This window comes from Ranitomeya imitator, chromosome 6 (assembly GCF_032444005.1).
Source record: "Ranitomeya imitator isolate aRanImi1 chromosome 6, aRanImi1.pri, whole genome shotgun sequence".
NCBI classification, from domain to species: Eukaryota; Metazoa; Chordata; class Amphibia; order Anura; family Dendrobatidae; genus Ranitomeya; species Ranitomeya imitator.
Window position 1 is genome coordinate 319,879,365 of NC_091287.1, and position 22,381 is coordinate 319,901,745.

A 22,381-nucleotide genomic window follows, 5' to 3' on the forward strand; every position below is an offset into this window, starting at 1 on the left:
GCTAAAACCAATGATGTCGTTCAAAAGTACAACTCGTCCCGCAAAAAATAAGCCTTCACATGGCCAAATTGACGGAAAAATAAAAAAGTTATGGCTCTGGGAAGGAGGGGAGTGAAAAACGAACACGGAAAAACGAACAATCCCAAGGTCATGAAGGGGTTAAATGAGAAGGTGTGTCCAAACTTTTGGTCTGTACTGTATGTCTACATGGACCAGTCATCAGCCAATACCTGGCTCTGTACATATCATAGGGATAACTTGCTATTCGCTGGGGGTCTGACCGCTGGGACCCCCAGGGATTCCAAGATGGAAGCTTTGGAACCCCAAGAGCGGGGCTCTGCTGGAATGGAGCTGATGTGTGCATGCTCTATTCATTGTCTATGTGACTAGAGCAGAGCACTACAATTGTAGTATCATGGGCAATGAATGGAGCGAAGGCCAGGCATACGCACCTCTGCTCCTTCCAGGATGGGCTGCAGCACCCCATTCCAAAGCCCTGATCTCAGGATCACTGGGGATTCCAGCATTGGAACCCCCAGATATCAGCTAATCGCAAGTCATTGAATAGGATTTGTCTCCCGTGCCTTGCCCCAGAAGTAAACCTGCTGTTGTCCATAGTAGAGGGCTGAAATAGAGCAGATAAATATATAAGTATCCAGTTATTGTTCCGGAATTTCGGCAATGTTAAGAGTCAGAGTAAATGTCAGAGTAAACAGAACGGGATTGTAGCCAGCAAATGCTTGTCCCATGACATCAGGACACTTCCACGCACTGCCCCATGGCGGATTACAAGGAAGTGGCTGAAGCTTTTCAGACATTGTTTTTTATGTTCAAAACATTTTACTCCTACTCCTACAATAGAAATGGGACTAAGTACCCAGATCGTGATGTTGTATTTTGTATTTCTTCATTTAATTGCCAAATAATTCGCAGGTTTCTGGTTTACAGACAGATTAGATTCGGTTCTTAATAAGTCCTTTAAACACCTTTAAACAACCTATGATTAAAGGGATTTTCTAAAAAAGAAAAAGTTATCCCCTAGAAACTACATGTTTTGGGTTTTTTTGCCCTGTACTTTTTATTTATGGGATTTAACAATAAATATATCTCTGCCTATATTAATATGTCTTTCTGGGAGTTGAACAGGATTTATTCGTTTTGACATTCCTTTTTATATGTCCATGGCATACTGATATCATGGAAGGTTGTATCCTGATCAGGGCTCCCACTACAAGCTTAATATTAAGTGACCCTGGTCGATCAATGGTTTGTCGAGTGCCAAACACAACATGATACGGTAATCACCACAGCATTTCTAATATTGAAGGGATTGACTGTAAGGAGACATCACCTTTAAAATGTGTTTGCCACCTAATCTGAGAACTGTATGATTTGGAGACGGAGATCCTGATTCCAGCGATGTATCACTTACTGAGCTGCTTGCTGTACTTTACTATTTTATCAGCAGATTATCGCTAGAAAACTAGTAAATCTGCTGCCATGTAGTCGCTCATATTCATGAGCTCTGTACAACCACACCCCCACCACTGATTGGCAGCTTTCTGCCTATGCACAGTGTACACAGTAAGCAGCCAATTAGTCGTGTAGGCGGTGTTATAAGGAGCTCATCATTCAGAGAATTGATAGATCTGCAGAAGATTAAACAGTAATGTTATCAAAACTGCAGCAAGCAGCCCAGTAAGTGATACACACTTTAATCAGGGTCTCTTCCTCTACATCATACTGCTGTTAGGTGGGCCAGCGATAACCTGGTATGGTAACAGAATCCTTTGAAAAATAGATAACATAAATCAGGTGTGAACAGTTGCTTACTAAGACTAGCCCTGTCCATATATAATCAACAAATAAAGTTGCACTCTGTAGCGCTATAGTATGAGAACATGAAATATATGAAATTTGAATTTCATTACTGCACGGAAAATTAGAAAAAGTGAGAATACGTAGTGCATACATTGGGCAATTCATGTATACCCGGCGATACTCGTTGCTGGGAACCTGCCTGTGTGAATCCTCTCTTAGGCTGAAGCCTACATTTATATAGGTAGGTAGGATCTTGCTGTAATTAAAAACGCCTGAGGCTGAGGACTGGAGTGCTCAGTCAAAGAGTACACAGTATGTACAGTATACAAATATCAAAAGACTGTCACTTCCAAACAGAAATCAGGTGTGAACAGGTGCTTACTAAGAGTATCCTGTTGTGAATTCTGCTCTTGGGCTCCCTCCGGTGGTTATGAGTGGTAGTGCTGCGGTAGTTGGATCGCAGCATTTATCAGGTGTATCTATTTTTTGCAATTTGGGCTGGGCTATATAGCCTTGCTTGATCCTTTAGTCAGTGCCAGTTGTCCATTGTTTTTGGAGGATTTCATCCCTTCTGGTCTCTCTCCTGTTTGCTGTGCTTTTCTTCAAAGATAAGTCCTGGCTTTGTTTTTGCTGTCCACCTGCTGTGGACCTTATAGTTCTGTGCATTTTCATGTTTTTGTCTTGTCCAGCTTAGTCTGTGAAGGATTTTTTGCAGCCTAGCTATTTCTCTGGAGATGCAGATATACCCTCCATGTCTTTAGTCAGATGTGGTGTTTTGTATTTTTCTGTGGTGGATATTTTCTAGTGTTTTTATACTGACCGCATAGTACTCTGTTCTATTCTTTCTTTTTAGCTAGTATGGCCTCCAATGCTAAATCCTGATTTCATGTCTGCGTATGTTATTTCCCTCTCCTCTCACAGTCAATATTTGTGGGGGGCTGTCTTTCCTTTGGGGATTTTCTCTGAGGCAAGATAGGTTTCCTTTTTCTGTCTTTAGGGGTAGTTATTTCTTAGGCTGTGTCGAGGGGTCTAGGGAGTGTTAGGTACTCCCCACGGCTACTTCTAGTTGCGCTGTTAAGTTCAGGGTTTGCGGTCAGTACAGGTTCCACCTTCTCCAGAGTACGCCTCATGCTGCTCCAAGGCCACCAGATCATAACAGTATCCATCTCCATATACACTGTATAACCAACAAACAAAGTAGCACTCTGTAGCGCTATAGCATGCAAACATGAAATATGAATTGATATTTGTATACATAGGCTCTCTGACTGAGCACTCCACTCCTCAGCAGGATCCTACTGTCCCATATAAATGAAGGGTATCAGCTCATGAGAGCAGTCCCCACAGGATAGGTCCCAGCAAGGAGAATCGCCTTATTTTGGCTGCCAGGTACACATGAATAGGCCAATTTATGTGCTAAGTATTCTCAATTTTTCATATTTTCTAGTGCAGTAATACAATTCATATTTCATGTTTGCATGCTATAGCACTACAGAGTGCAACTTTATTTGTTGGTTACAGTCAACATATTTGGTATAACTTGATTCCAGACGTTTTCCTTGTACTATATTGCATTTATTCTGCACTGTTGCAGAGGCAGTGAAGTTAAAGGGAACCTGTCAGCTGATTCATTCTCTCCGTAGTTGGCATTATTGCAGCCAGGCTTGCTTTATTGTGAAATACTGCAGCGCTTCATAGAAAACACTGTGAAAAGCCATCTTATGCGGGAGTATACAATATGCAGCAGATCACTGGTCTGAGAAAGGTTCCTCGGATGAACTTATAAAATGAGTGGCATTGTGCCTTCTTGCGTCATGTAATAACGGACCATAAGAAATGACCTTCAGTTTCATGGTGTGTGAACGTCGGCTTTCTCTGGTTATTCTGGTTTTCTCCCATACATGTCACATTAGGAATATTTGGTTGTCCTCTGTGGTGTTCTTCCCAAATCCTATCCATTCAGCTCTGCAATGAAACACAGAAAGGGCTCGTGCAGACAGCAGTAGATCCTCTCATCAGGTATAATTGGGCCGGTTCTGCAAATTACACTCTGATCATAGTTTGATCCGAGTGTCAGTTTCGTGTGATTTGGCTTTCTCAGATGAGAGATTTCGAGCACACTGTGAGGAGATGAAAAGCCAAATTTCTCCATCTTCTTCATTCTGTCAGTCCCTAGAAATCGGGCTGCACTTTGATGTCATCCAAGTGCAGTCCATCGTGTTTCACTCACTCATTGACTTGCATTGCCCAATGCAATCTGAATATCGGAGCAAATTCAGGCATGCAGCAATTTTTTCCTCGGACAGACTCTGTCCAAGGTAAAAATTGGACATGTGCCGGGCCCCATGGAATAACATTGGTCCGGGTGCAATGTGATGTTTCATTGAATTGCACACTGACCGATAATACGGCCATATGCACGAGCTCAGTGCTGAGTTATCTACTGGACATGTCCCATTAATCCACATATCGCATAGGTTTTTGAGAAAGCTACAGTTTTCCATATGGAGAAATCTAAACTGACCTGAAATATTAAAATGTGTCATGTATGCACAACGGAATTCACAAGGATGATGTGATTTATTTTAAGAATTCAGTGAGAATATTGGAAAATATCAGTCTTGTCACTTGGAATGTCAGTGCACATGTGGAAGGAAGGCTTCCATACATTAGATTAAAGGGACTAAACAATGGCACAGGTCATCAATATGTTATCAGTGGAGGTCCAACACTCCGGCACTACCACCGATCAGTTGGCTGGATGTCAGCGGTGTACAAACACTACAGTCGGGTACGGCACCTTATTGCCCATTCACTGCGGACAGGTCATCCATACTTAGAATCTCAGACAACCCCTTTAATGCTGGCTTAACATGTAGATTTCTGATAGGACCGTGACATATTGGGAAGCCTCCATGTATGAATAAATGTACAATATTAAACACTAATTAATTCCCATATAAATCAAAAAGTCCATGATAGCTGGGGACAAACCCTAGACGTTCATAGAGTCAGTAGTCGTGGGCTGATCTGAGGGGGTGGGTGTTCACGGATGGGTGCGAGGAATCCCAGGGGTCAGCCTCGATGACAGGTGGAACACTCGTTACAACTTAGTGATAAGTTATATTTTCTATTTAAAGGGGTTGTCTAGGCATATAATATTGATGACCTAAGAATGGGATACCAATATCAGACCGATGGGGGTCCGACACCCAGCACCACCACTGATCAGCTGTTAATAGGTGGTGGCCGGATGTAACCATGAATGGATCTAAACAGCACTGGTCAATGTGTAGTGGCCGCTGCCGAGAACTGCAGAGCAGCTCCTATCTAAGACAGCTGACAGCTCCATTCAATGCTTACATCCAGCTGTCACCAGAGCCCCCACTCATAAGATATTGAAGACCTGTCCTAAGAATAGGTGATCACTGTCAGATACCCCGACAATCACTTTAGTGCCTGCAATCAGGGATCTTGACAACTAAGGTATCTTACACAAGCCAGCATAACGTTTTGTGGCGCACAATAAGGCTCTGCAACATGGCTGCTGTAGCTCCACTAATGGATGTGAGGTTTCCTGCTCATGGAGCAGAATTGCTGCCAATATTCCAGTGTGTTTTTTTTAATTTTTTTCATATTGTGCATCATAAAAAGTAAATTCTGCAGAAAGAAGCCGTGCCGCTGTGCTCACAAGCTGCATCGCAAGTTCATTTAGCATTTCTGCAACGCGTAGATGTGTTTTTATAGGGGTTGTCTGGTTAAACTATACTGATGAGCTATTCTTGGCACGAGTCATTAATATCAGATCAGTGGATGTCCAACAGAAGAATAGGAGCAGCTCTTCAGAACCCCACAGCGACTACTACACAGAAGAACAGGAGCCGCTCTTCAGGACCCCACAGCGACTACTACACAGAAGAATAGGCACTGCTCTTCAGGACCCCACAGCAACCACTACACAGAAGAATAAGTGAGCCGCTCTTCAGGACCCCACAGCGACTACTACACAGAAGAATAGGAGAGCCGCTCTTCAGGACCCCGCAGTGACTACAACACAGAACAGGAGCTGCTCTTCAGGACCCCGCAGCGACTACTACGCAGAAGAATAGGAGCCGCTCTTCAGGACCCCACAGCGACTACTACACAGAAGAAAAAGAGCTGCTCTTGAGGACCCAGCAGTGACTACTACACAGAAGAATAGGAGCCGCTCTTCAGGACCCCGCAGCGACTATTACACAGAAGAATAGGAGCCACTCTTCAGGACGCCGCAGCAACTACACAGAATAGGAGCCGCACTTCAGGACCCCGCAGTGACTACTACACAGAAGAATAAGAGCCGCTCTTGAGGACCCCGCAGTGACTACTACACAGAAGAATAAGAGCCACTTTTGAGGACCCCGCAGTGACTACTACACAGAATAGGAGCCGCTCTTCAGGACCCTGCAGCGACTACTACACAGAATAAGAGCCGCTCTTGAGGACCCCGCAGTGACTACTACACAGAAGAATAAGAGCCGCTCTTGAGGACCCCGCAGTGACTACTACACAGAATAGGAGCCGCTCTTCAGGACCCCGCAGCGACTACTACACAGAAGAAAAAGAGCCGCTCTTGAGGACCCTGCAGTGAGTACTGCACAGAAGAATAGCAGCCGCTGTTGAGGACACCGCAGTGACTACTACACAGAATAGGAGCCGCTCTTCAGGACCCCGCAGCGACTACTACACAGAAGAATAGGAGCTGCTCTTCAGGACCCCGCAGCGACTACTACACAGAAGAAAAAGAGCCGCTCTTGAGGACCCGCAGCGACTACTACACAGAAGAAAAAGAGCCGCTCTTGAGGACCCTGCAGTGACTACTACACAGAAGAAAAAGAGCCGCTCTTGAGGACCCTGCAGTGAGTACTGCACAGAAGAATAGCAGCTGCTCTTCAGGACCCCGCAGCGACTACTACACAGAAGAATAGGAGCCGCTCTTCAGGACCTCGCGACTACTACACAGAAGAAAAAGAGCCGCTCTTGAGGACCCTGCAGTGAGTACTGCACAGAAGAATAGCAGCCGCTCTTGAGGACCCCGCAGTGACTACTACACAGAATAGGAGCCACTCTTCAGGACCCCGCAGTGACTACTACACAGAAGAATAAGAGCCGCTCTTGAGAACCCCGCAGTGACTACTACACAGAAGAATAAGAGCCGCTCTTGAGGACCCCGCAGTGACTACTACACAGAAGAATAGGAGCTGCTCTTCAGGACCCCGCAGCGACTACTACACAGAAGAAAAAGAGCCGCTCTTGAGGACCCGCAGTGACTACTACACAGAAGAAAAAGAGCCGCTCTTGAGGACCCCGCAGTGACTACTAAACAGAATAGGAGCCACTCTTCAGGACCCAGCAGTGACTACTACACAGAAGAATAGGAGCCGCTCTTCAGGACCCCGTAGCGACTACTACACAGAATAGGAGCCGCTCTTCAGGACCCCACAGCGACTACTGCACAGAAGAATAGGAGCCGCTCTTCAGGACCGCGCAGCGACTACTACACAGAAAAATAGGAGCTGCTCTACAGGACCCCGCAGCGACTACTAAACAGAAGAAAAAGAGCAGCTCTTGAGGACCCCACAGTCACTACTGCACAGAAGAATAGGAGCCACTCTTGAGGACCCCGCAGCGACTACTACACAGAAGAATAAGAGCTGCTCTTGAGGACCCCGCAGCGAATACTACACAAAAGAATAGGAGCCGCTCTTCAGGACCCCGCAGTGACTACTACACAAAAGAATAGGAGCCACTCTTCAGGACCCCACAGCAACTACTACACAGAATAGGAGCCACTCTAAAGGACCCCGCAGCGACTACTACACAGAATAGGAGCCGCTCTTCAGGACCCCGCAGCGACTACTACACAGAATAGGAGCCGCTCTTGAGGACCCCACAGTGACTACTACACAGAATAGGAGCGGCTCTTCAGGACCCCGCAACGACTACTACACAGAATAGGAGCCCCTCTTCAGGACCCCGCAGCGACTACTACACAGAAGAATAGGAGCCGCTATTCAGAACCCGCAGCAACTACTGCACAGAAGAATAGGAGCCGCTTTACAGGACCCCACAGTGACTACTACACAGAAGAATAGGAGCTGCTCTTCAGGACCCTGCAGTGACTACTACACAGAAGAATAGGAGCCGCTCTTCAGGACCCCGCAGCGACTACTGCACAGAAGAACAGGAGCCGCTCTTCAGGACCCCGCAGAGACTACTACACAGAAGAATAGGAGCCGCTCTTCAGGACCCCACAGTGACTACTATACAGAATAGGAGCCGCTCTTCAGGACCCCGCAGCGACTACTACACAGAAGAATAGGAGCCGCTCTTCAGGACTCCGCAGAGACTACTACACAGAAGAATAGGAGCCGCTCTTCAGGACCCCGTAGCGACTACTACACACTGAATGGAGCTGCGCAGTGCAGCTCCTAATATGTGGTTACATCTGGAGCTGGTAACTGCTAATCGGTGGGGGTGCTGGGGGTACCAGACCCCTGCCAGTCTGATATTGACCTATCCTGTACATAGCTGGCACTAAATATCTCACATATAGTGTGACCTGATAAATAAAGATGATCACCACTATGGTACTCCAATATAAAAAACAATTTTATTGAATACAAAGATTAAAATATTTCAATATAAAAAATAGTAACCAACATGTAAACAAGGGAATAGAATCCACAAAAAAGGGGGACAACACGGCCATAGGCTACCTCACATACATCAGGATAAGCACTAGTATATAAAAATAATGAAGGTGACCCACTAATAAGAACTGCCTAGATATATGGCTGAAGGATAGTGTCACAAATTTTCCAGGTACTGCTGTAATAGCATATGTCCTAATAAAAGACACTCCTAGCTCTCCTGCTCACATAAAATGATAAGCTAGAACCTAATATGGCATGAGAAAAATGGGCAGTATAAATACCAAAAGTGTATACCTTTACTATGCGTCCCGAGTAGGAGCCCCGGCGTCCCTCTGCCCCGACGCGCGTTTCGCGTTCGCTTCTTCTTTATTTATCAGGTCACACTATATGTGAGATATTTATGTACAATGGGTACTCTGACCCCCATATAGGAGGGATGTGTACTATATTGATGAGAGCAAACGTTTGTGAATACATAGCTGGCACTGTAGTATGGATGTGTGTGTGGGTACGGTACCAGGGGCACATTCACATTGCAAAGTTCGCTGCCCATTGTTTTAGCAGCTTTGTGACTGAGATTTTGTGCAATCCCAAGCTGTGGAGAAACTCTGCAGTGAGAATGAACCAGGCTGTGGATTTGCAATGTGAAGGTCCCATGGGTGCCATATAGGAACGCCAGGCTGGTGGGGGTCTGCAGTGTGTCACTGAAGCTGGGCATTGAGTGCACTATGGGTGGGGTGTTGGGGGCTGGCTGCAGTGTAGGGCTGAGGGGTCAGCGCTGGGTGCAGCAGGGCATGCCCGGTACAGCAATGTCTGCCTGCCTGCTGGGTGGCAGCACTTTGCAGAGGTCACCCAAGACTTAGGCTGCTCTCCTCCCTCCCTCCTGACAATGTGTGTGTGAGAAGACGGCGGGCGGATGGCGGAGCTCACACACTACGGCGGCAGGCAGCCCGGGATGTTCTCGCTACCGTCGTTTGGCTGCAGGGAGGGCTCTGTGCCGCCTGGCACCGGCGGAGGCGACAAGCACCGGAAGAAAGCCTTCTATTTAGTGAGGATGAAGCCGCTGAAGGAGCCCACGAACAACAACAACGTGTCCTTTGTCATCCACTGTCACATCGGCAAGGAGATCAAGCACATCTGCAGCAACTGCAGCCGCGGGGAGGAAGGTGAGTGCGAGCGGCAGGGGCCATATCTGCAGTGTGCGGCACCGGCTCCTGCCTATGGTATCGTGCGGTGATGGCAGATTGCCCTCTGCCGGGAGGGGGCGCTCTGCTTGGATGGCTGCGGTGTCTCAGTGCCGGGTATTAGGGTTCTGGGTGACATTCAGCTCATTGTGACTGATACACGGCCCGAGTCATGGAGAGCCGGCACCTCATCATATACAGGGGCTGCTGGGGCGACCCCTGCTGGGCAGAGCACAGGAGTCTGCGGGGCAGCTGAGGGGACAGAGCAGTATACAGCTGAGGGGACAGCGCAGTGTACAGCTGAGGGGACAGAGCAGTATACAGCTGAGGGGACAGAGCAGTATACAGCTGAGGGGACAGCGCAGTGTACAGCTGAGGGGACAGAGCAGTATACAGCTGAGGGGACAGCGCAGTATACAGCTGAGGAGACAGCGCAGTATACAGCTGAGGGGACAGAGCAGTATACAGCTGAGGGGACAGAGCAGTATACAGCTGAGGGGACAGAGCAGTATACAGCTGAGGGGACAGAGCACTATACAGCTGAGGAGACAGCGCAGTATACAGCTGAGGGGACAGAGCAGTATACAGCTGAGGGGACAGAGCAGTATACAGCTGAGGGGACAGCGCAGTGTACAGCTGAGGAGACAGCGCAGTATACAGCTGAGGGGACAGAGCAGTATACAGCTGAGGGGACAGAGCAGTATACAGCTGAGGGGACAGAGCAGTATACAGCTGAGGGGACAGAGCACTATACAGCTGAGGAGACAGCGCAGTATACAGCTGAGGGGACAGAGCAGTATACAGCTGAGGGGACAGAGCAGTATACAGCTGAGGGGACAGCGCAGTGTACAGCTGAGGGGACAGAGCAGTATACAGCTGAGGGGACAGAGCAGTATACAGCTGAGGGGACAGCGCAGTGTACAGCTGAGGGGACAGAGCAGTATACAGCTGAGGGGACAGAGCAGTATACAGCTGAGGGGACAGAGCAGTATACAGCTGAGGGGACAGAGCACTATACAGCTGAGGAGACAGCGCAGTATACAGCTGAGGGGACAGAGCAGTATACAGCTGAGGGGACAGCGCAGTGTACAGCTGAGGGGACAGAGCAGTATACAGCTGAGGGGACAGCGCAGTGTACAGCTGAGGGGACAGCAGTATACAGCTGAGGGGACAGAGCACTATACAGCTGAGGAGACAGCGCAGTATACAGCTGAGGGGACAGCAGTATACAGCTGAGGGGACAGAGCAGTATACAGCTGAGGAGACAGCGCAGTATACAGCTGAGGGGACAGCAGTATACAGCTGAGGGGACAGAGCAGTATACAGCTGAGGAGACCGCGCAGTATACAGCTGAGGGGACAGCAGTATACAGCTGAGGGGACAGAGCAGTATACAGCTGAGGAGACAGCGCAGTATACAGCTGAAGGGACAGCGCAGTATACAGCTGAGGGGACAGAGCAGTATACAGCTGAGGAGACAGAGCAGTATACAGCTGAGGAGACAGCGCAGTATACAGCTGAGGGGACAGAGCAGTATACGGCTGAGGGGACAGAGCAGTATACAGCTGAGGGGACAGTGCAGTATACAGCTGAGGGGACAGAGCAGTGTACAGCTGAGGAGACAGAGCAGTATACAGCTGAGGAGACAGCGCAGTATACAGCTGAGGGGATAGAGCAGTATACAGCTGAGGAGACAGCGCAGTGTACAGCTGAGGGGACAGCGCAGTATACAGCTGAGGGGACAGAGCAGTATACAGCTGAGGGGACAGCGCAGTGTACAGCTGAGGGGACAGAGCAGTATACAGCTGAGGGGACAGAGCAGTATACAGCTGAGGGGACAGCGCAGTGTACAGCTGAGGGGACAGAGCAGTATACAGCTGAGGGGACAGCGCAGTATACAGCTGAGGAGACAGCGCAGTATACAGCTGAGGGGACAGAGCAGTATACAGCTGAGGGGACAGAGCAGTATACAGCTGAGGGGACAGAGCAGTATACAGCTGAGGGGACAGAGCACTATACAGCTGAGGAGACAGCGCAGTATACAGCTGAGGGGACAGAGCAGTATACAGCTGAGGGGACAGAGCAGTATACAGCTGAGGGGACAGCGCAGTGTACAGCTGAGGAGACAGCGCAGTATACAGCTGAGGGGACAGAGCAGTATACAGCTGAGGGGACAGAGCAGTATACAGCTGAGGGGACAGAGCAGTATACAGCTGAGGGGACAGAGCACTATACAGCTGAGGAGACAGCGCAGTATACAGCTGAGGGGACAGAGCAGTATACAGCTGAGGGGACAGAGCAGTATACAGCTGAGGGGACAGCGCAGTGTACAGCTGAGGGGACAGAGCAGTATACAGCTGAGGGGACAGAGCAGTATACAGCTGAGGGGACAGCGCAGTGTACAGCTGAGGGGACAGAGCAGTATACAGCTGAGGGGACAGAGCAGTATACAGCTGAGGGGACAGAGCAGTATACAGCTGAGGGGACAGAGCACTATACAGCTGAGGAGACAGCGCAGTATACAGCTGAGGGGACAGAGCAGTATACAGCTGAGGGGACAGCGCAGTGTACAGCTGAGGGGACAGAGCAGTATACAGCTGAGGGGACAGCGCAGTGTACAGCTGAGGGGACAGCAGTATACAGCTGAGGGGACAGAGCACTATACAGCTGAGGAGACAGCGCAGTATACAGCTGAGGGGACAGCAGTATACAGCTGAGGGGACAGAGCAGTATACAGCTGAGGAGACAGCGCAGTATACAGCTGAGGGGACAGCAGTATACAGCTGAGGGGACAGAGCAGTATACAGCTGAGGAGACCGCGCAGTATACAGCTGAGGGGACAGCAGTATACAGCTGAGGGGACAGAGCAGTATACAGCTGAGGAGACAGCGCAGTATACAGCTGAAGGGACAGCGCAGTATACAGCTGAGGGGACAGAGCAGTATACAGCTGAGGAGACAGAGCAGTATACAGCTGAGGAGACAGCGCAGTATACAGCTGAGGGGACAGAGCAGTATACGGCTGAGGGGACAGAGCAGTATACAGCTGAGGGGACAGTGCAGTATACAGCTGAGGGGACAGAGCAGTGTACAGCTGAGGAGACAGAGCAGTATACAGCTGAGGAGACAGCGCAGTATACAGCTGAGGGGATAGAGCAGTATACAGCTGAGGAGACAGCGCAGTGTACAGCTGAGGGGACAGCGCAGTATACAGCTGAGGAGACAGAGCAGTATACAGCTGAGAGGACAGAGCAGTATACAGCTGAGGAGACAGCAGTGTACAGCTGAGGGGACAGAGCAGTATACAGCTGAGGGGACAGAGCAGTATACAGCTGAGGAGACAGCGCAGTGTACAGCTGAGGGGACAGCGCAGTATACAGCTGAGGAGACAGAGCAGTATACAGCTGAGAGGACAGAGCAGTATACAGCTGAGGGGACAGAGCAGTGTACAGCTGAGGGGACAGTGCAGTATACAGCTGAGGAGACAGAGCAGTATACAGCTGAGGAGACAGCGCAGTATACAGCTGAGGGGATAGAGCAGTATACAGCTGAGGGGACAGCGCAGTGTACAGCTGAGGGGACAGCGCAGTATACAGCTGAGGAGACAGAGCAGTATACAGCTGAGGAGACAGCGCAGTATACAGCTGAGGGGACAGCGCAGTATACAGCTGAGGAGACAGAGCAGTATACAGCTGAGGAGACAGCGCAGTATACAGCTGAGGGGATAGAGCAGTATACAGCTGAGGGGACAGAGCAGTATACAGCTGAGAGGACAGAGCAGTATACAGCTGAGGAGACAGCGCAGTATACAGCTGAGGGGATAGAGCAGTATACAGCTGAGGAGACAGCGCAGTGTACAGCTGAGGGGACAGCGCAATATACAGCTGAGGAGACAGAGCAGTATACAGCTGAGAGGACAGAGCAGTATACAGCTGAGGAGACAGCAGTGTACAGCTGAGGGGACAGAGCAGTGTACAGCTGAGGGGACAGAGCAGTATACAGCTGAGGAGACAGCGCAGTATACAGCTGAGGAGACAGAGCAGTATACAGCTGAGGAGACAGCGCAGTATACAGCTGAGGGGATAGAGCAGTATACAGCTGAGGCGACAGCGCAGTGTACAGCTGAGGGGACAGTGCAGTATACATCTGAGGAGACAGCGCAGTATACAGCTGAGGAGACAGCGCAGTATACAGCTGAGGGGATAGAGCAGTATACAGCTGAGGAGACAGCGCAGTGTACAGCTGAGGGGACAGCGCAGTATACAGCTGAGGAGACAGAGCAGTATACAGCTGAGAGGACAGAGCAGTATACAGCTGAGGAGACAGCAGTGTACAGCTGAGGGGACAGAGCAGTATACAGCTGAGGGGACAGAGCAGTATACAGCTGAGGAGACAGCGCAGTGTACAGCTGAGGGGACAGCGCAGTATACAGCTGAGGAGACAGAGCAGTATACAGCTGAGGGGACAGCAGTGTACAGCTGAGGGGACAGTGCAGTATACAGCTGAGGAGACAGAGCAGTATACAGCTGAGGAGACAGCGCACTATACAGCTGAGGGGATCGAGCAGTATACAGATGAGGAGACAGCGCAGTGTACAGCTGAGGGGACAGCGCAGTATACAGCTGAGGAGACAGAGCAGTATACAGCTGAGGAGACAGCGCAGTATACAGCTGAGGGGACAGCGCAGTATACAGCTGAGGAGACAGAGCAGTATACAGCTGAGGAGACAGCGCAGTATACAGCTGAGGGGACAGAGCAGTATACAGCTGAGGAGACAGAGCAGTATACAGCTGAGGGGACAGCGCAGTATACAGCTGAGGAGACAGCAGTATACAGCTGAGGGGACAGCGCAGTATACAGCTGAGGGGACAGAGCAGTATACAGCTGAGGAGACAGCGCAGTGTACAGCTGAGGGGACAGAGCAGTATACAGCTGAGGGGACAGAGCAGTGTACAGCTGAGGGGACAGAGCAGTATACAGCTGAGGAGACAGCGCAGTATACAGCTGAGGAGACAGCGCAGTATACAGCTGAGGGGACAGAGCAGTATACAGCTGAGGGGACAGAGCAGTATACAGCTGAGGAGACAGAGCAGTATACAGCTGAGGGGACAGCGCAGTATACAGCTGAGGAGACAGAGCAGTATACAGCTGAGGGGACAGCGCAGTATACAGCTGAGGGGACAGAGCAGTATACAGCTGAGGAGACAGCGCAGTATACAGCTGAGGGGACAGAGCAGTATACAGCTGAGGAGACAGAGCAGTATACAGCTGAGGAGACAGCGCACTATACAGCTGAGGGGATCGAGCAGTATACAGATGAGGAGACAGCGCAGTGTACAGCTGAGGGGACAGCGCAGTATACAGCTGAGGAGACAGAGCAGTATACAGCTGAGGAGACAGCGCAGTATACAGCTGAGGGGACAGCGCAGTATACAGCTGAGGAGACAGAGCAGTATACAGCTGAGGAGACAGCGCAGTATACAGCTGAGGGGACAGAGCAGTATACAGCTGAGGAGACAGAGCAGTATACAGCTGAGGGGACAGCGCAGTATATAGCTGAGGAGACAGCAGTATACAGCTGAGGGGACAGCGCAGTATACAGCTGAGGGGACAGAGCAGTATACAGCTGAGGAGACAGCGCAGTGTACAGCTGAGGGGACAGAGCAGTATACAGCTGAGGGGACAGAGCAGTGTACAGCTGAGGGGACAGAGCAGTGTACAGCTGAGGAGACCGCGCAGTATACAGCTGAGGGGACAGCAGTATACAGCTGAGGAGACAGCGCAGTATACAGCTGAGGGGACAGCGCAGTATACAGCTGAGGATATAGCGCAGTATACAGCTGAGGGGACAGTGCAGGATACAGCTAAGGGGACAATGCAGGATACAGCTGAGGGGACAGAGCAGTTTACAGCTGAGGAGACAGTGCAGGATACAGCTGAGAAGACAGTGCAGGATACAGCTGAGGAGACAGTGCAGGATACAGCTGAGGGGACAGTGCAGTATACAGCTGAGGGGACAGTGCAGGATACAGCTGAGGAGACAGTGCAGGATACAGCTGAGGAGACAGTGCAGGATACAGCTGAGGGGACAGTGCAGTATACAGCTGATGGGACAGTGCAGTATACAGCTGCGGGGACAGAGCAGTATACAGCTGAGGAGACAGCACAGTATACAGCTGAGGAGACAGCGCAGTATACAGCTAAGGGGACAGTGCAGAATCCAGCTGAGGAGACAGTGCAGGATACAGCTGAGGAGACAGTGCAGGATACAGCTGAGGGGACAGTGTAGTATACAGCTGCGGGGACAGAGCAGTGTACAGCTGAGGAGACAGCGCAGTATACAGCTGAGGAGACAGCGCTGTATACAGCTGAGGAGACAGTGCAGTATACAGCTGATGGGACAGTGCAGAATACAGCTGCAGGGACAGAGCAGTATACAGCTGAGGAGACAGCGCAGTATACAGCTGAGGAGACAGTGCAGTATACAGCTGAGGGGACAGTGCAGTATACAGCTGAGGATACAGTACAGTATACAGCTGAGGGGACAGCGCAGTATACAGCTGAGGGGACAGTGCAGTATACAGCTGAGGAGACAGCGCAGTATACAGCTGATGAGAGCGCAGTATACAGCTGAAGGGACAAAGCAGTATACGGCTGAGGGGACAGTGTAGTATACAGCTGAGGAGACAGCACAGTATACAGTTGAGGGGACAGAGCAGTATACAGCTGAGGAGATAGCGCAGTATACAGCTGAGGGGACAGCGCAGTATACAGCTGAGGAGACAGCGCTGTATACAGTTGAGGGGACAGAGCAGTATACAGCTGAGGAGACAGCGCAGTATACAGTTGAGGGGACAGAGCAGTATACAGCTGAGGAGACAGCGCAGTATACAGCTGAGGGGACAGCGCAGTGTACAGCTGAGGGGACAGCGCAGTATACAGCTGAGGGGACAGCGCAGTGTACAGCTGAGGAGACAGCGCAGTATACAGCTGAGGGGACAGCGCAGTATACAGCTGAGGGGACAGCGCAGTATACAGCTAATGATACATTGTAGAATACAGTGGAGAATACAGTGTAGTATACAGCAGAATACAGTGGAGTACACAGCAGAATCCAGTGGCGTATACAGTGCATTATACAGCAGAATATAGTGGAGAGTACAGTGGAGTATACAGCAAAATATAGTGGAGGATACAGCAGAATACAGTGGAGAATACAGCTGAGAATATAATTGAATATACAGCAAAATACAGTGGAGTATACAGCTGAGAATATAATTGAATATACAGCAGAATACAGTGGAGTATACAGTGTAATACAGTGGAGTATACAGCAGAATACAGTGGAGAGTGCAGTGGAGTATACAGCTGAGAATATAGTGGAGTATACAGCAGAATACAGTGGAGTATACAGCTGAGAATATATTGGAGTACATTGTAGAATACATTACAGTATACAGCTGAAATACCAGGTGGATAAATCACATTTATTGGCTCTGGTGTATGTAAATAGTAAAGTTCTCGGCATATATATTAGGAGCCTGGCGCAGCTGTCGGGATAAGCCCTTGTATACATTGACGCTTCTGTCTAGTGGATTGTTTTTGTTTTTTTCGACTGTATTGGAAAGTGCGTCAGACTGCACGTGTGTATACATAGGGGCACTGCAAACATTGTATATATATATATATATGTATAGCATCTGTGATAGGTCATTAAACATGTACACATCCGGAGCTTATACACTGTACGTCTTACGTAGGACATATTGTATACACGGCAGGGAGATGCCAGACCGTGGCTTCTGTCACCCAAAGGCTCTCACATCATCTGTGCAGTGTATATGTCATGAAAAGCTCATTATATACAGTATACAATAAGCGGATGCCATTGTCAGATATAAAGTGGCACTCGTCACCCAAAGGCTTCCATGTTGTAGAAACATGTACCGTGCAGTAGATATCATTTTTCAGTATTCAACTGATGGAATAGTTTTAGTTTATTATTGGGCACCACTCTAGGGATGTGAGTTTTGAAGGCCAGCAGGAGGTGTGCTTGGTGTTGGGGTACACCTCTATCTCCTGGAGGTGCAGAATGGGTCGGATTCTCTGTCTCCTTCTCTCAACACTGTGCTGGGAACTGAAGACTACACAATAACTATTGATTTCTCACAAAGCAGCGTCATTCCCTCAGCAGAGGAGTTGTACAGATCTGGTCGTGGTTTGTTCCCACTAGTGGACGGTCACCTGGCTCCATGGCTGGATCCACTTATAAGATAGGTGAGAGACAGATTGTGACACTCATAAGGAAGAATGCAGCTCATCATAGGACGGTATGATTGATCTTACTGGAAATATATGGATAAATGATAGATAGATAGATAGATAGATAGATAGATAGAACGAGCTGATCAAGCATATGGTTATTAATACTGAGAATGGTTATACAGATGTATAGATAGCAGATAGAAGAGATGATCATACAATTAATAATAATGGCTATTGCTAATTATGCACCAGTGATTTACAGGCTTCAGTGAGATTTCCGACCTGTGCAGACTGCATATTCTGAAGCTGTACCCACCAGGAGAGGGTTATTACTAGCATAGAGACATTTCCAGATACTTCCATTAAAATAGCAAGAAGAACACGGAAGAATATGGGTAGTGTGCTGTATACTATATTCCTCTCTATTAGCCCCAGTTTGTATACCCTACACATGTCCATTGTGGGCAGTCTGTATACAGTGCTGTATAACCTATACAGTGAAGGAAATAAGTATTTGATCCCTTGCTGATTTTGTAAGTTTACCCACTGACAAAGACATGAACAGTCTATAATTTTAAGGGTAGGTCAGTTTTGACATTGAGAGATGGAATATCAAAAATAAAATCCAGAAAATCACATTTTATAAATCATATACAGTAAATGTATTTGCATTTTGCAGTGAGAAATAAGTATTTGATCCCTCTGGAAAAGAAGACTTAATGCTTGGTGGTAGAACCCGTGTTGGCAAGCACAGCAGTCAGACTTTTTCTTGCAGCGGATGATGAGGTTTGCGCACATGTCAGGAGGAATTTTGGTCCACTCCTCTTTGCATATCATCTCTAAATCATTAAGATTTTGAGGCTGTTGTTTGGCAACTCGGAGCTTCAACTCCTTCGATAAGTTTTCTATGGGATTAAGGTCTGGAGACTGACTAGGCCACTCCATGACCTTAATATGCTTCTGTTTGAGTCACTCCTTTGTTGCCTTGGCTGTATGTTTTGGGTCATTGTCTCGCTGGAAGATCCAGCCATGACCCATTTTTAATGTCCTGGCAAAGTGAAGGAGGTTGTCACTCAGGATTTTACGGTACATGGCTCCATCCATTCTCCTATTGATGCAGTGAAGTAGTCCTGTGCCCTTAGCAGAGAAACACCCCCAAAACATAATGTTTCCACCTCCATGATTGACAGTGGGGACTGTGTTCTTTGGGTCATAGGCAGAATTTCTCTTCCTCCAAACACGGCGAGATGAATTAATGCCAAAGAGCTCAATGTTTGTCTCCTCTGACCACAGCATCATCTCCCAATCACTCACAGAATCATCCAGGTGTTTATTGGTAAACTTGCACTTGTGCCTTCTTGAGCAGGGGGACCTTGCGAGCACTGCAAGATTCAAACCTTTACAGCGTATTGTGTTACCAATGGTTTTCTTGGTGACTGTGGTTCCAGCTGCCTTGAGATTATTAGCAAGTTTCCCCTGTGTAGTTTTAGGTTGATCTCTAACCTTCCTCATGATCAAGGATACACCACGAGGTGAGATTTTGCATGGTGCCAGAGATTGATGTCAATTGACAGTCAGTTTGTATTTCCTCCATTTTCTTACTATTGCACCAACAGTTGTCTCCTTCTCACCCAGCATCTTACTTATGGTTTTGTAGCCCATTCCAGCTTTGTGCAGGTCTATGATCTTGTCCCTGACTTCCCTATAAAGCTCTTTGGTCTTGCCCATGTTGTAGAGGTTAGAGTCTGACTGATTAATTGAGTTTGTGGACAGGAGTCTTTTATAAAGGTGACTACGTAAGACAGCTGTCTATAATTCAGGTGAGTAATACAACAAAGGAGTGGCTTTATAAGAAGCATATGAAGGTCCTGGAGTGGCCTGGGCAGTCTCCAGATCTGAACCCCATAGAAAACCTTTGCAGGGAGTTGAAAGTCCATGTTGCCCAGTGACAGGCCCAAAACATCACTGCTCTAGAGGAGATCTGCATGGAGGAATGGTCAAACATACCATCAACAGTGTGTGGCAACCTTGTGAAGACTTACAGAAAACGTTTGACCTCTGTCATTGCCAAAAAAGGATATATAACAAAATATTGAGATGAACTTCTGTTAATGACCAAATACTTATTTTTCACCATAATTTGCTAAATAATTCTTGCCGAATCAGACAGGGTGATCTTCTGGATTTGTTTTCTCATTTTGACTCTCATAGTTGTGGTCTACTGTGCCTATGATGTCAATTACAGGCCTCTCATCTTTTTAAGTTGGAGAACTTGCACATTGGAGGCTGACTAAATTGACTAAATACTTTTTTGACTCACTGTAATAAATGGCCATCGGTAGGTGTAGGTCTTTATACCTTCTAACCTTTGTAAATGGTGGGAAAGGTAATCTAGGACCCTAAATGTATCTGAAAAGTATTACTGACAAAAATAAGACGAATACCCCTTGCAGGGTGCAGAAAGAGTTAAGTTGTACTAAGGAAATAAACCTTGCGCTGCTCGGGTCATGATAACTAATAGAGACGGATGATTCATCACATTAATTTCATTTCAAGTAGGGATTCAATCACTTAAACAGATGTGAGAAAGCTTCCATAGAGACAGTAATTCAGGAGAACGGCCTCATCCACAGATATCCCATAGTACCAGCCAAGAGTTTGGAGACACTTGTTCATGCAGTGGTTTTCCAGGTTCTTAATGTGCACATTGTAGATTCAGACTGAAGGCAGCAAAACTGCAAAGGAATACATATACATAGTTACATACTTATATGTGTTGGAAAAAGACAAGTTCAACCTTTAATATGGAAATGAGGAGTAAAGAAACACATGTGAGGCAAATCAGAATATACGTTATATGTTAGATCCCTCAAAGTACACCCATTTTACCCTGATGACGGCTTTATACACATTATCTCAAGCAGTTTCATCAGGTAGTCACTTGGAATAGCTTGCAGTGAACAGGTGTGCCTCGTCAAGAGTTAATTTGTGAACTCAGAACCAAAATTGTTGAAAAATATCAACAATCTCAAGGTTACAAATCCATCTCCAGAGATCTTGATGTTCAACATAATCAAGAAGTTTACAACCCATGGCACTGTTACTAATCTCTCTGAATGTGGAAGGCAGAGAAAAATTGATGGAAGGTTGCAGGATAGTCTGGATGGTGGATAAGCAGCCCCAATCAAGTTCCAAAGAAATTTAAGCTGTCCTGCAGGCTAATGGTGCATCAGTGTCAGCACAAACTCTCCATAAACATTTGAATGAAACTAAACACTAGGGCAGGAGAACCAGGATGACCTCACTGCTGATACAGAGACATTAAAAAGCTAGACTGCAGTTTGCTAAAATGTATGTGAGTAAGCCAAAATCCTTTTGGGAAAGCATCTGGACAGATGGGATCAAGGTAGAGCTGTTTGGAAAAGCGCATCATTCTACTGTTTACTGAAAACAGAATGAGGCCTACAAAGAAAAGAACACAGTACCTACAGTCAAATATGGTGGAGGTTCAAAGATGTTTTGGAGTTGGTTTCCTGCCTCTGGCACTGGGTGCCTTGACTGTGTGCCATGCATCATGAAATCTGAAGATTACGAAAGGACTTGGAGTCACATTATAGTGTCTAGTGTCAGAAAGCTGGGTTTGCATTTTAAGTCATGGGTCATGTTTTTTTGTGTTGTTCCAATACACACAAAAGAAATAAGCATGTGCAATTGCAATCATTTTGTAGGAGAAATATTTCACTTTCTGGAAAAATTTGAAGGGTGCCAACACTTTGAACCATGAATTTATAAGATTTAAAACATTTTCTTGTTTATTTCACACGTTTTTCTTTACTCACTGTTTTTATATGTGTTCTGACTGCCTTTATCCTGAATCTGCAATGTGCACATTCTTATAAGAACAATCAAAACCATTGCATGAACAGGTGTCCAAACTTTGCACTGGTATTGCATGTTCAACCTTTATAAGGCAGAGCTCAACATTGCCATTTTGCATGGCTCCAATACATCCAAAAAGAGCAACTGATTAAAGTCTGCCATATTGTGTATGCAGCAACCCTTACCTTTTTCCATAGTCACAGAGTACACACAATGGGAATATGTTTTTGAAGCTAAATTTGCCAGAATTGTGGCATATTTCACACTAAAAAACTTTTATGATTAGCGCCATATTGATGCTGTATTTTAAACACCTTTTACAACTTGTCCTTCAAGGGGCATGGCTTTGGTGAAAAGGGGTATGGTTTAATATTCAACACCATGCGTAAAAACATAATTGTGGTACCCTTTTCTGGAACTAAATTAGCTAACAGGTGAAGTGAACTTAGATTAGACCATCTTAAATCTAGCGCATTTTTAGACTGTCCATCATGTGTTTGCACAGCCTTGATAAATATGTGCCATTGACTGCAGTCTGATCC

The 22,381-nt window shown here is 47.4% G+C and overlaps 1 protein-coding gene across 12 annotated transcripts in view; it reads left to right on the top strand.

Annotated features, from left to right (window-relative positions):
* The window catches only part of PHACTR1 (phosphatase and actin regulator 1), a 506,552-nt gene that overhangs the window by 331,687 nt on the left and 152,484 nt on the right, over window positions 1–22,381 (top strand). Inside the window, exon 1 of one of the 12 annotated variants that reach the window (XM_069730793.1) lies at window positions 9,111–9,679. The exons of 8 other annotated variants lie outside the window; for them this stretch is intronic. In XM_069730793.1, the coding sequence (XP_069586894.1) occupies window positions 9,430–9,679 (250 nt within the window). In that variant the 5' untranslated portion in view covers window positions 9,111–9,429. Of the gene's footprint in view, window positions 1–9,110; window positions 9,680–17,769; window positions 17,973–22,381 lie in introns of those variants that run through there. 3 more of the 12 variants (XM_069730800.1, XM_069730802.1, XM_069730795.1) reach the window with 3 other exon arrangements.